Source organism: Pogoniulus pusillus, chromosome 13 (genome assembly GCF_015220805.1).
Source record: "Pogoniulus pusillus isolate bPogPus1 chromosome 13, bPogPus1.pri, whole genome shotgun sequence".
Classification (NCBI taxonomy): Eukaryota; Metazoa; Chordata; class Aves; order Piciformes; family Lybiidae; genus Pogoniulus; species Pogoniulus pusillus.
The window spans coordinates 14,600,528-14,614,515 of record NC_087276.1 but is presented as its reverse complement, the minus strand read 5'-3'; the positions used below and the strand labels follow the sequence as shown (position 1 = coordinate 14,614,515).

General features: G+C 37.4%; 1 protein-coding gene across 16 annotated transcripts in view; it reads left to right on the top strand.

Moving 5' to 3' along the window:
- The window catches only part of RBFOX1 (RNA binding fox-1 homolog 1), a 1,229,664-nt gene that overhangs the window by 646,825 nt on the left and 568,851 nt on the right, over positions 1-13,988 (top strand). For all 16 annotated transcript variants that reach the window (XM_064153056.1, XM_064153048.1, XM_064153051.1 and 13 more), the window contains one exon: positions 11,708-11,755. In XM_064153056.1, the coding sequence (XP_064009126.1) occupies positions 11,708-11,755 (48 nt within the window). The remainder of the gene's footprint in view (positions 1-11,707; positions 11,756-13,988) is intronic.

Genomic DNA, 13,988 nt, shown 5'->3' with positions numbered 1-13,988 from the left:
GGAAGTTATTTTTCACTGGCTTGTTTGTCCTCAAGAAGATTTACACTGTATGCCTGTGGCTTGAAGTAATCCCAGTTGCAGCACTGGCACTGTATGCTGCATTGCATTAGATATGAGATTATATGCACCTTTATTGACTGGAGGAGAATTTATTGCCTGGGCAATGTATTTTAGCAAAGGAGAAAATAATTGCATACAGTTCCACTGAACAGCTCACAAAGATTCTGTTTAAGGGAGACCAGAGAGAGCAGACCAGGCAGTCATGCTGAGACCATAAAGATACGGATTTACTGATAAACATGCCTACAGCATTCAGAAGCAGCCCTGTGTTTCACCATGGATTTCTGAGAGATCTCAGAAACAGCTGGAGAGTTTGTAGTCACACTGAGTTCCATACCAAGTTATGCTGTACTTGTTCTGTAGTACTATAATGGTGATCTTTTTGGTCCTATCCTATTGCAAAGCTGTAGTGCATATCACACCAAATATTAGACTAATAGATCCTTGAATATCTCTGACACCTTTTCTTAGCTTCTTTGAACCTGATCCTGTCTCATTCTAAGTTTTCCTTTCCACTGGTTATGCTGAAATAGTTACAGTGCTTCTGAATTGCTCTAGAATTTTAGAAGAGGGTTGATTAAATCTGTTTCCTTGCTCTGCTTTCAGTTGCCTCAGGTAGCAGACTTCTTCACTGTTGTCTGACAGGTAGACCTCTGACAGGTAATTGCCTTTTCTGAGGTGTTTCTAGAACTGATGACACCACAGAACTCCTCAGACACTTAAGCATCTGAGTTACTTAATTGTAGGTTCCCAGCAGACTCAGAATGTTTGGGATATATATGCCACACTCTGTTCTGGCTCTGGTGTTTGCACAGTGAGAGCTACAGCCCTGCTCCAGCTTGGTGTTGCTCAGCTGGAATGTGTGCTGCAGAAGTGTGTGCTAATACTCTTCTACCCCAGAAAAAGGAGGCCTTTTTTGCCTCCCCTTTGTAAGCTTTGCCCTTCACTGACGTACCAGGGAGGGTTCATAAGTAACATAGAGGCTAAGCGAAGAATGTGGAGAAGCTTCACCTAACCTAAGGTGCTGTCAAGAAAGGGACCTTTTCTTCATGGATGATGAATTTGGAAAGTTCATTTTCTTTCATTTGTCTCTTTGGTTGTTCAGGGTAATATTTGAAATGTAAGCCTTTGGAGCATAGACTTGGAATGTCTTTCTCTGTATGTCTGATGATTGCCGCAACCATGACAGCAGGTAAAGCTGAAAGTTCTAGCATTACTGTGACTTCTTTCTAACTAGCAAGTGTATTACAGTACTTTTTCAAAACACTATGAAAACATTTCAGCTGTATTTTAGTTTATTACTCCTGGTCCAGAAGGCCTGTTTTCCCATCTCTCCTATCCTGTCTCAGCACTCAGGGATCCCAGCTTGTACAATTTCTCCATGGGTCATTCTCTTATCTTCTTTTCTTTCCTTCAGTTTTCCTATCCAAATATAGACCTTTCTACTTTCTTTTCCTCTCCATTTACATTAAAATATAGCTTTTGAAAATTGCTGTAATGTTCACTGTGTATGCAGTTGTTTGCCCACATCATGCCCAGACAGAGCTCTATCTGCATGCACATGGAACTCTTGTCATAGATGCACATTCCCTGTTCTTCTGCACTTAGGCTCGTGATGTTTGTGATGTTACCATCAGCATCTCAATTACCAGGTACTGATTTTCTTGGTCAGCCAAAAGAACATTTTCTGAATAATTTCAATTCAAGCCTACTTGGTATCTCTAGGCTGGAACATGTCTGGTAGTGCTGAATGTGGAGTTGGAAATGTTTTTTCTCATTTCAAATAAAGGAATCCTTTCACTCTCCAAGTATATATTTGTAAAACTATAGCAGTGGTTAACTAAGGCATCATCACAGTCTCACGACAGCTAACATTTCAGTGGAGGGTATTAACATGCCATATTCTACATACATACAACAAAGATTCCTTTCTATTGTTGTAAGCTGTCAATTTACCAATTTCTTCTTCCATGAAGTGTTCATATTTAAGTCATAAACCCAGCTTTTTATTCAACATATTTTCAGTGGTCATTAATTAGCCTAAAACTGACTTATGAGTAAATTAAAATAACCTTAGTACCAAAACAGAACTCAAAGAGTAGGTTATGAATATACAAAGTAAACAAGTGCTCGTCATTGTAGCGTGCAATGTCTGCAAATGGGGACTGCAGATTCTTCTTAGGTATCCAAATCAGAAATAAGAGCAAAGGACAGTTACAAATGTTTAAAGCTATTTTTTCTTTGATAAAGATTTTAAAGCTCCATGGTGAGATACCATTAGCAAAAATGTTGTATGACTCCAGCAAAGAGACATGAGCGAAAGCTTGTAGTCCTGGTGTTTGGTTTTTGGTTGTTGATTTCTTTTTTACTGAAGAGTTGAAAAAAAAAATAACAGACATTTTTATTGCCATAGAGCAATGTAAGAAGGAAGATTTTTATAACAAGAAATACTGTTTTGTAGAGTACAGCATAGAAGTGAACATGGGGAAAATGGTAGTGGATAGCTGACATACCTGCTGGGGAGGTGTGTATGGAAAACCTCAGTAAAAAAGCCTGCAGCAGCTTCAGAGATTAGCAGGATTGTTTAGTGTCTTTCTGAGCTTTTACAGTGGTGCATTTTCTAAAAATTTTAGGTTTCTAAAAATGTAGGCTTTGAAGCTTTTTTCAGCTGACACAAATCCTGCGTATGACTCAAATTTTGAGGGTTTTCTCTGGAAATTTATTTATGTGGAATGCACTTGGAGCAACAAGAAGTTAGGGGAAGGTGTTTGTAGCTGTTGCGCTACGGAAACCTCAGGTCTCTTCATTCTGTCCTTGTGGCTATTTTCAGTCTGTGCTCTTGGCTCACAGTGCTCCATATTCAGAATATGGGAGCTGCTTCATCTGTTGAAGTACAGGTAGCTATTACCACTCTTACTGACATTACTGCCTCCTTCTTCCCTCTGCTGTTGGGGGTTAGCTATTATATGTACTGGAGCAGACTTTTGTATAGTTGCAGAATTATACATGAATTATTCATGATAATTTTTAAAGTCAAATTTAGACTCTGAAAACTGCTTCCTGATCTTTACAAGTCTTGCATGAAGAAATCAACCTGCTGATCAAAAGCTCCCTCTCTATTTGTCTTTTTTTGATGGACTTCCCTTTCCACTTCCAAAATTCTTTCCAAGTAGCAGACAGTTGCTGATAATGTAGTTGCGATGACTGACAACTGAGAATTCTATTATTTTTGCTTTTGAGGATACCAGATGGGAATTACATAAAGTGCAGTTAGCTGAAGCCTTCAAAAGCCATGCACATTTGGGTAGCTAATTTTGCAGGTGTTTTTCTGTTGTTTCATGTTTTTATCATTGCGGGAGGTCTGAGGACAAAAGAAGCAAGATCACGCGTGGTTCATCTGTTGTTTGATGGTTGTCCTGTAGAGTCTTTGATAACTTGGATATGAGCTGACTTGGTCTTTTGAACCTTTATTTGGTAATTACCTTTTAGATGTTAGCATTCTGAATTGCCCAGTACAGACAGTGTTTCTCTGGTACAGAATCTTGGCATTCATCTGGTAGAAAACCTTGCACTGGATCTGCTTTTGTGAAGCTTATTTAGATCTCTTGAACATCAGCTTGATCTCGTCTTTCTTGTATCATTATACCATGTTAATAAATGGGTTTTTCTGGCCTGATGTAGTGAACAAAATGGTAGTAGTGGGAAAATATCTGGTATAATTTACTAAATATTATCATTTTCTTATCACATAATATTATAGAATGTGTTTCTCTGGCTGCATTATTAATAATCATTAGGCTTAGTGAGAGCAATTACAGTGTAAATGGTGATGATTTTCAGTATTTGTATTGTAAAATTAGCCACATTTTTTGATGACTTTTTGAACATACTGAAAACAATGATGAAATAGCGCATTTAGTCAGTTTAAGCAGCCAAAAATTCCCAAGCATCAGAAAAGGAATATGATGTAGTTGGTGGGAATTTAAAGCCACACAAACAAGGAAACAAAACTGTTAGCACATCTTAGATTATTTTACTTCAAAATTCTTCAGTGTCAATCAGTTTTATGAAGCATCTTTTAAAACTTATAACAGGTATGACTGCAATTCCACAGCGTACCAGAAATTCCAAAGGGAAATAACAGCCTGTATCAGCATTTCTTCAGTTAACATTGGTCAGCCTAACAACCTTCAGATTTGCTTTAATAGTGATTTTTTTTCTTGCTTTGGGATTTGTAGCATTTCTTTCATGAGGCAATAAATCATACAAAAGGGAGCTTGTGTGACTCAAACATTTTGTATACAGAACCTGAAAGTGCCACTATATAAAAGCAGTGATCAAAAAAAGCCTCTTTTCCTGATTTTATACTAATATAGCTGTAATTCTTCTAAAAAACATCAGAAGTTCCAGCAAATTATCTTATAAATGTATTTAATATTTTCTATTCTAATAAAAATATGTTTTCTTCTAGCCACATAAAGTCTATTTAAGACCCTTTCTTCAGCAAATGAGCAAAGCACTTAAATATGTATATATTTTAAAGACTATCAGTTCTGTTTTAGTGCATGATAGTACAGCAATTATTGTGTTTGTGTTCAGCTCTGACAAGGCATAGTAGTATTTTTCTTCTTCAGTGGTATTGTAGTCCTGTTTTCACTACGTGAAGGCACTGTTGAAGTAAATGAGACCTAGGGGACTTAGTGCTGATGTTATTGAATTTACTGTTAAAGTATCACCTAGTTTGGTAATATGGAGTTAAAATATACAAAGCCCATGAGTTTTCTTGGCATTTAATGAAGGAATGTAAGCATTTGGTCTTACTGTAGAAAAGAATAAGGACCTTCATCTGCTAAGTGTATGAAATGCATTCATGTTAATTCCTCGTGTTTTGGATCACCACATAAAAGTACATCAGTATGGTAGCAATCAGTGTGAAAAAGTCAGAGCACTGCCACGATACCATCTGATCTCTCATTTCCTGTTTGAATACAGCAATGATTCAGTTTGAGTTGGAACTTTAACATCTAAGCTGTAGTTAAGATTTCAGCCCTAAAATTTGCCTTAGAAGTGAAGAGAAATGCAAGTGTTATGAGTGCACAGCTGTTGTGAGGGCTTGTTAATGATTTGATGCCCATGTATAAATAAAATCAGAATCTGGTTGATTGGCAGGAAACCCACTAAAGAAACACTTTGTCTGATTGATGTAGGATTTAAAAAAAAAAAAAAAATTAAAAAATTATGTAGAGAGCAGAATTTGTGAGAAAAGTCTCAGCCTAATTTCATTAAAACAGTGATTGTTTCAATTCATTTTAATAATTATTAGTACAATTAGACCTATGCCTAACAAGATTCTTGCATCAATAAAGAAAAGAGAAGTACCTTATGGGCATATTGTTTGCCAAGTTGGCATACTGTCTAGAGTACTATTAGTTGAGACACAATTTTCTTAATAGCTTGCTCCCCACCCCTGCCTTGGTGAGGAGTATTGGATTTTCCAGCTCAATAAGCATCTGGTCTTTTATCATTCATGTGCCCTATTGTAGTTATTGTTAATGGTTATCTGAACAGCAAAATAGGAAGCATATTTCACCTGTCAGCCTGTGTTCCTTGTACCCATCTTAGGGTAAATTATAGTAGGATTGATTAGCAGAAGGTTCTAAATCTAAGATTCCATAGAAAAGTCATTGGTTATTTTTCTCTAACATTCAGATTTGTGTTCAGTCTTTAAAGCAATGTTTCAGTATTTCACCATCATAAATTTTAGATTGGTCTTGCCAAAAAGTGATTTAAAAAATGACCAGATCAAATAAAAGTGTATTAGTCTGGTTTGTACAGGAAGAGGGAGAAATATCTTTTTCTGCTGTAATGTGATTCTGACAGCTTTTTAATTCAAGGGAAATGTGTGAGGCTATGTACTTAGCAAGGGTTGAAGGTAATTAATTCATCAGGAACAGTTCTGTTTGCGCTCCATCAAAAGTTGGTTTTGATGCAGTCAATGTTTTAGCTCTTGAAACTTTGTTGTAAATTGTACAGCTTGGGAAGTGTACTGGAAGTACAACTTTATAAAAAGCACCTCTGCAAGGCTTTTGCTGAATTGGGAATCAAGAGGAACCAGGTCAGAGACTGTGCTATAGACTCCCAGGTTCCAGCAGGACAAGGGAGGTTATTCTTCCCCTATACTCAACACTCGTCAGGCCACACCTTGAGTACTGTGTCCAGTTCTGGACCCCTCAATTCAAGAAAGATGTTGAGGTACTGGAACATGTCCAGAGATGGGTGATGAAGCTGGTGAGGGGCTTGGAGCACAGCCCTGTGAGGAGTGGCTGAAGGAGCTGGGGTTGTTTAGCTTGGAGAAGAGGAGGCTTAGAGGTGACCTCATTACTGTCTTCAGCTACCTGAAGGGAGGTTGTAACGTGGTGGGGGTTGGTCTCTTCTGCCAGGCAACCGGCAACAGAATGAAGTGGGACAGTCTCATGTTGTGCCAGGAGAGGTATAGACCAGATATTTGAAGGAAGTTCTTGACAGAGGGAGTGATTTGCCATTGGAATGGGCTGCCCAGGGAAGTGGTAGAGTCGCTGTCCCTGGAGGTCTTCAAGAAAAGTCTGGATGAGGCACTTAGTGCCATGGTCTAGTTGATTGGCTGGGGCTGGGTGCTAGGTTGGACTGGATGATCTTGGGCATCTCTTCCAACCTGGTTGATTCTATGATTTCTGAATATGAAATTCTTCATTTTCTGCCTTTTAAAAACCATTAATACTGCTGGATTTGGCAAGATAAACTTTTAAATGGAAGTTTGAAATAAATGCAACACTATTTCGTGGGTCAACACAGCACCTCTATTATTAATCACACTGGAACATTCAAATTTTATTGAATGTCAGATAGTTTCAGTATACCACGAAAAAGGTAAAGGATTCTCCTTATGACTGATGAGATGTGTTGGTATGAGTGTTAAGGTTTGTGAGAGACCCTCTGGAAAGCACTGTAAACATTGGCAGGAGTACTCATTCCCTGGTGAAAAGGAGAACCATTTACATCCATTCATATTTTGATTAGCAAATGAAAACCAAACATAGAGGTATATTTCTCTATATAAACTACATTTAAACAGTGGAATTGCAACAGGATGTTTCAGAGGCCAGAAGTCTGAGACCTTTCAAAACCCAGAGGGGGTAAGTTCATAAGATAAAAATTTCATGGCTATTAAATGGCCTGAAATCAGCTTTTCTAGCTCAATGTGCCTTATTGCTGGTTTTTTTTTAAACTTAGTTACTGCATATCAGGCTTGATACTCAGGCTGCTGGGGTGGGACAGTGCTGATGTGTCTACATGTGTTATGTACACAAAGCAGAAGGCATTATACACCTTCTCTAAGACCACCTTGGCTGTCTCACTTCTTTATGACTCCATTCCTAGCACTCTGAGTCAGCCCCTCAGGTGTCAAAGGAGAGTCTGTGTCCTGGAGACAGTGCTGGCACTGCAGTGTGAGACAAGGTGATAAGGTAGATGAACATCTTAGCCAGCGTAGTAGAGAGCCTGCAGCCTGAAACTGAAGGTTCAGCTCATGACTGGTATATTTCAGTAGAAAAGCTTTGTGTTTAGACTTGAGGGAAATTGAGCTCTAAAGGTTCATTTGATGTTTTATTCTTAGACAGCTCTGAAATTCATGGTATGATGCCTCATTCCTATTGGATTTTCTCTGCTGAATAGATGGCTTAACCTGACTAGTGAGTGAAAAATTGCAGATTATGAGACTAATAAAGATAATAACCTTAGAAAAAATGTGTTTAGTTGGTGAGCTTGTTAATTTCTTTATTTGTTTAAAAAAAAAGGAAGAAGAAACCGGTGGAGTTTTTGTTTGTTTCTTTGTTGATTTCGTGGTGGTGTGTTTGGTTTTGATTTTTGTTGTTGTTGTTTGTTTGTTTCATTGTTGTTTATGGATCTGAACCCATTCATAAATTAACTTCTTGTTTCACCAGTCTTTTGCCTCAAGATGATTTTGGCAACTCTCTCTTCCAAATGTTGCAACTTGTATGAAAGATGAATGCATAACACACATCTGTGGAGAGGAGAACCTCTCTAATTCCATTGGCTTTGGCCACAAGGCTACATTGATGGCTTATGGTCATTCTTCTGTCCGCCAGGACTCCCAGGTCTTTCTTCCAAGAGCTGCTCTGCAATAGTTTATCTTTCAACTTGTAATAGTCCATAGGTTTGTTCTTTCCCAGATGCAAGATTCTACACTTGCCCTTGATGTATTGCATTCAGTTTCTCCTTGCCCAACTCTCCATCCTGTTTAGGTCTCTCTGAATGGCAGCACAGGCTTTGGAAACGCCCTTTTTGATAGTGCTGCATGTTCTGTTGTTTGGTGAAGTTGTTACCATCTAAGGACACAGGCAGAAGATTTACATTCAAGTAAGTTCAGATCACTAGACTAAGGAAAACATAGATTTGGAGAAAGTAGGTGAGTTGTGAGGCACACAGTCTTGCTTTCTGTGCTGTGCTGTGTCCTTGCATCTCTAAATATTTAGGGTATTTTTGACAAAAGGACAAATAACTCAAAAAGGTGAGAGAACAAGGAAGAAAAGAAGTGGAAAAGTTTCCAACTCCAGTCCATAAAGCTTCAAACAAATCTTTATTAATGAAAAAATCAAGTGTTTGTTTGTTTTTAAACAAACAAACAAACAAAACCAGTTTTCTGGTCTTGATAGCCTTGAAAATTGTAAATGAACCTAAGCAAAACTGTAGAATCAGAAGAAAGAAGAGGCTGAATATCCACTTCTACAGCCGTAGGGTGGGTGGATGTGTGGGAGGGCACACACAAGAGTCCCTTCAAATCCACATAAAAAATACAGCAGTATTTTTACAGGCAGTAATTTTTTATTACAAAATTTGTGAGTTCAGTTTCCAGGAGTGTTGTAAACCTTCCTCTTAAAGTCTATCTGCTTTTAGCTAGATGCAAGTAGTCTCAAGAAGCTTGATTTTAAATCCCTGATCAGATGGATTTCCTTTTTGACTCTAGTCAGCCAGCCTGGAGGCTATCCTGAGGGTACATAAAAAGATGCAGACAACCCAACCATCTCCTGGTTTGTGCTTGCAGCATGGACGCAAGCCTCTGTTGTTCCAGGAATGTGAGTTAACAGAGGACCCACACTTTCATAAAGAAAACTCTTTCCTTCATGGTTCTCATAGCCACTGAAATCCTGGGTTTGGTTTAAATAACTTAATCTGATGAGGCTTCAGCATGAGTCCTTAAGTTACTGGGGACAGCCTTAGTAAACACTTGAATGTCACATTCTATGGTTTCATTTTTCATTTCTTTTCTTCTTCAGTAAATATTATTGTGTTATTAATTTGTTCTCTAGGAATGATAAAATAGAACTAATATGAAAGTCAAATGAATTCTTTTGCTGGCTGCCTGTTTGTTAGCAGCAATAATGAAATATGGTTAGTGGTCAGTGGAAAAGATTGTCATCTTAAATGACTCTGGTCTTTGATATATTTAAGCAGTTAATAATTAAAAAAAAAAAAATCCAGAGAAAACAATAACCTAGAATTTAACTATGTACTTTTAGATTTTGCAATATGTATTTTGTTTCACATCAATTACCTAGGAATCTATTTCACTTCTGAAATTTTCAAATGTGAAGGAAATCCAAACCCTTTTATTTCTAAATTTAGACAAGTTGTATGAAATCGGAACCCAGTGTTGTGAAGAGAAGATATGATTTGTGTTAGCACTTGTTGGGATGCCAAAGATAGGTGTAAAATACCTGACCAACCTGGCCTTTGCAACAGATTGAGCTTTCCGCGGGGAAGTTGACAAGATTTTGCAAGGTTATCTGCTTCCACCTACTGACCATTCCTGATACTACAGACAAAACCGATTGAGGGAATACTTCAATAACTTCACTCCCATCTTTCCTGCTGCTCCATTGGAGCAGAGTGTGTACGTAGGAATTCTGTTTGCCTTTTATAGTTTATTACTTCAATAGCAACAATGTTGGATTGCTTTTTCCTCAATAACTCACCAAAACAAGCTCAGGAAGTCAACCTGTAGGCAGAGATGGTATTTTCTGATCTAACAAATGAGAGACGAGATGTGGTGAGTCACACTTGAAATCTTTTGAATGAATCTTTACATTCCACAAAATACAGTCTGTTTTTCCTTGAAAAGCGTTTTCAATATAAGGAGTATTTGAGGTACTAATTCATATATGAAACTATGTAGAATAACAGAGATTTTTTGTTGCTGCAGATACACTGCTTCAGAAGTGACAAAGAACTTGATATGCCTCATGAAAACCTCTTTCCTATATCTTGCTGTGAATGAAAGCACTTTTTTTTTTAAAGGAAACCTCAATTCATCTTTCTTCATTGAATTATTTTACTTTTTAAATCTTTTATAGGTAGATGACTTAGGTACGAAGTCTTTGGCATTGAAACAATGGTCCTTCATTTAAGATGAGTAGGCATGGTGTGAAAGAGACATAATCTCTTCATTTTATATTTGCTTTCATTTTTACTAGGAGCTGTTATTAGCTCTCAGGATTTCTATAGCAAGTAAACTAGCCAATAATGTAAAATCTACTGAGAATAGCTCTAGCTTCAGTGAGAGGTGCTGGGTTATAACAAAAAAAAAAAAAAAAAAAAAAGTCCTGCATTTATATGTTTTGGGGTTTTTTAATCAGATAGAAATCTCTAGAGCTGCAGTATGGAAGCAAAACTAGCTTCCAAGAATACCCTCACTAGAAAAGTCAAGTTGAAAGCAAAATTAAAATCATAATAGGTCACTTGTGTTTCCAGTCATCGCATTGTAGGCATTTGTTTTGTTCAGTTCCACTTAGTACTGTGTTGTACTAAGGAGTAATACTGAGAAAGAAAGGCCTTTCGGGTGAGATATTTTTTCATAGTGGTCATCTCTGCATGTCTTCATGTGTATTGGCAAACTCCAAAGGTTCAAGGAGAGCCAAGATACTTTAGGATTAAAAAGAACATGTTGAGTGTCATTAGGTTGTAAGATTGTTTGTTTGACTCCTGAAGTCCAAAATATATGTGTGCATACCTGTCTATATACACTCATACATACAGACATGTTTGTTTTGAGCTGATGCTTGGTTCTTGCATGTTGCATTGAGATTCAGAGGCAAATATCAACACAACAGGATTTAGTTAGCACTCTTGACAACAGGCAGAAGTTTGAGCAACAGTTTTCTTTGTAGTTTACCTTCATTTTTTTTTAAACTGCCATCACTAAAGAGAAAAAAGAAGGAAAAAAACCCAAAGGGGAGAGCAATTATGTTTTCGTGAAGAAGCAAGCAGATAAAGCAAACATATGCTGTAAAACAGAGATCATATGTTTGTCTTAGAAGCTGACTATACTATATTGTATTAGATTTGGAGGGGGGGAGGGAGACATTTAAAAATCCTATATTTAGCTTTATGCTTGTGATAAATTTTAATAAACTTTATGTAAAGCCATAATATTAAACATTGTGCATCTAAATGTGCAGAGGTAAGAGTTCAATAAAGTGTAATAGGTTAAGAAACCTACTTTTCAGGTGTTGATGCCCTTTATTCCTCCAGAGTTATCCTCACAACCCTGATAAGTATGTTTTGTGACAATCTCCTCTGTTTGTCTTTTCAGGATACTAAAGCAGAGTGCAGTTCCTGTGTAGAAACTGAGGACAGAAAAGTAAGTGGCTTGTTTGAATGTAATTTTTCAGACAGCTCTAAAGTGGTTTTGTTTGTTTGTCTGGATGATTATTTTTATATAATGAAACTGTATGGAATTATTTTACGGTGCTTTATAAAGTTTTCTAACAGTAACTTTTTTATGTTGAATTTTTACTTCAGTGGGGACAAAGTAGCCTTACTTAGTTGAATGTTCTTAGGAATTTGAATAACTGCTTGTTGAGAGAGGAATTATAATATTAATTTTATTGAACTATAAACATCTCAAAAGGCATTGCACTTCCTATTGTCAGTTCCTGTTAGTAACATAAATACTGTCATGTCTTTCTTGATGCTGTTATACCATGTAAAATATTTGTAAAGTACCAGGCTAAGGACTGCTTCTTCTTGCTCTATAAGCAGTATCTTTGATACTGATTTCCCCACTCCCTTCTTCCAAATAGTTGATGTTTAAAGCAAGTTTATTTCATATTATTTCCAGTTTTATTTCCCATGGGCAAGTTGTGTTTGGGTGTATTCTTCACCATGGTAGCTTTTTAAAGAATACTAAGTTATGGCATGTATGTTTGAATATCCTTGAATATAGTTCCGTTTTTAAAAGGAATTCCTGAATTAAAACATAATGAAGTTTTCACTGTACAATGAGCAGTGCTGAAAGCTGCCTTCTAGCAACTAACAAGATTATGTTCTCAGTTTGTTTGGAAACAGTAGGTCTTCATGCTCAATTTCACATCAGTTTAAATATGCTATATTGTGTGATACCGACGCTTTGTTACTTAACTTCCAAAACTACTTTTGGCTGCTGATTCTGCCTATAAACATTCAGCAGCTCCTACTTTTTGAAAATTTAAAAAAAAATTAATAGCACCTGGTCTTTTTGCTATAAAAAGGCATTTTAGGAAACAGTACTGTACCTAAAGCACTTCACTTGTTCATGATAGCTCAAAACTTTAAAAAAAAAAAAAAAGAGTCATATAAATGCTGGTGAAGTTCATGCAGGAAAGCACAATTCATTTGCTCTGTGAAGATCACAATAAAGGTTCTTCAGAATTTCTGTGATTTTCACCAGTTTCAGGAATTATTTTGTGCTGTGCAGAAGCTTATTGAGACACTGAACTATGACTGTAACTAGAAGAGAAACTATGCTATAGTTTCCAAACAGCCTTTCCTACTCTTTTCTTGCTGAAGTCCCCAATATTAAAGCAGGTTGAATATCTTGCATTTAGATGAAGTCAGCCCTAAATGTTTTACTCCAATGTGTATCTGTAGGATAGAACTGCCTCACTGTAAGACAGTTACAAGAACAGTAAGCAAATATAGCAGATTCTATACATATTTTAGCTTATAATTGTGAAGGATTATGCAAAATTATTAATCTGTATTAATTTTTATATCCAGATAATGATTGTTAATAACTATGAAAACTGTTTATTAACATTAAAACTCACCAGAAACTTATTCAGCTGTTCAAGAAGTGCACAGGTTGGAAATTTATACACGCAGGGCACAGGCAAAGCTAGATCACTTATTTCTTAAAGTGGCAAATTTAAATATACTGGAAGAGGCTTTTAAGTATTTACTCACAAAATTGTAATTCAGACAGTACCCAAAATGTGTGAAAGTCTGTCTGACTGGCTGCTGGGACTTGATTTCTCCCAGCCTTCTGTTGGAAGGAGGCCAACAATCTCTGACCTTGTCCCTAACTCCTCTGGATGATCTGTGTATCTCCAGGACTTGTAGTCATAGCAGGAAGACTTTCAGGGGCAGACAGGCTGTCTTGAGGTGTGCATGGTCTCAGCACAGTGTCATGCTGAGGGCTATGCAAGGCGACCACGTGCAGGCATTTGGAGCCTGTTCCTCATAAGCTCTCCAGGCAAATTTGGGATGCAGAATAAGGCAGCAGCAGCCTCCTGCTACCTGCTCATCCCTTTTATCAATATCCAGCCCGTGACTAGTGGGGCATTGGACATTGATTAGCCAATCGGAATGGCACTTTGCCAGGCCTTACCAAATTAGGCAAAGCCAGGGCTTTCACCCTCCCCTCCCAAGGTTGCTCCCCCAGCACAGAAGGGGCAGGGGGGCAGGCAAGCAAACATATCTGGGCATGAACAAGCCCATGTTTGCCCCATCAAGCCTACCACCACAACAAATTTCCCACTAAATAGAATGAGTTTTGTTGGTTTTGTTGTTTTTTATGTGGGTTGTTGTTGTTTTGTTTGTTAGCTTGTTTGGTT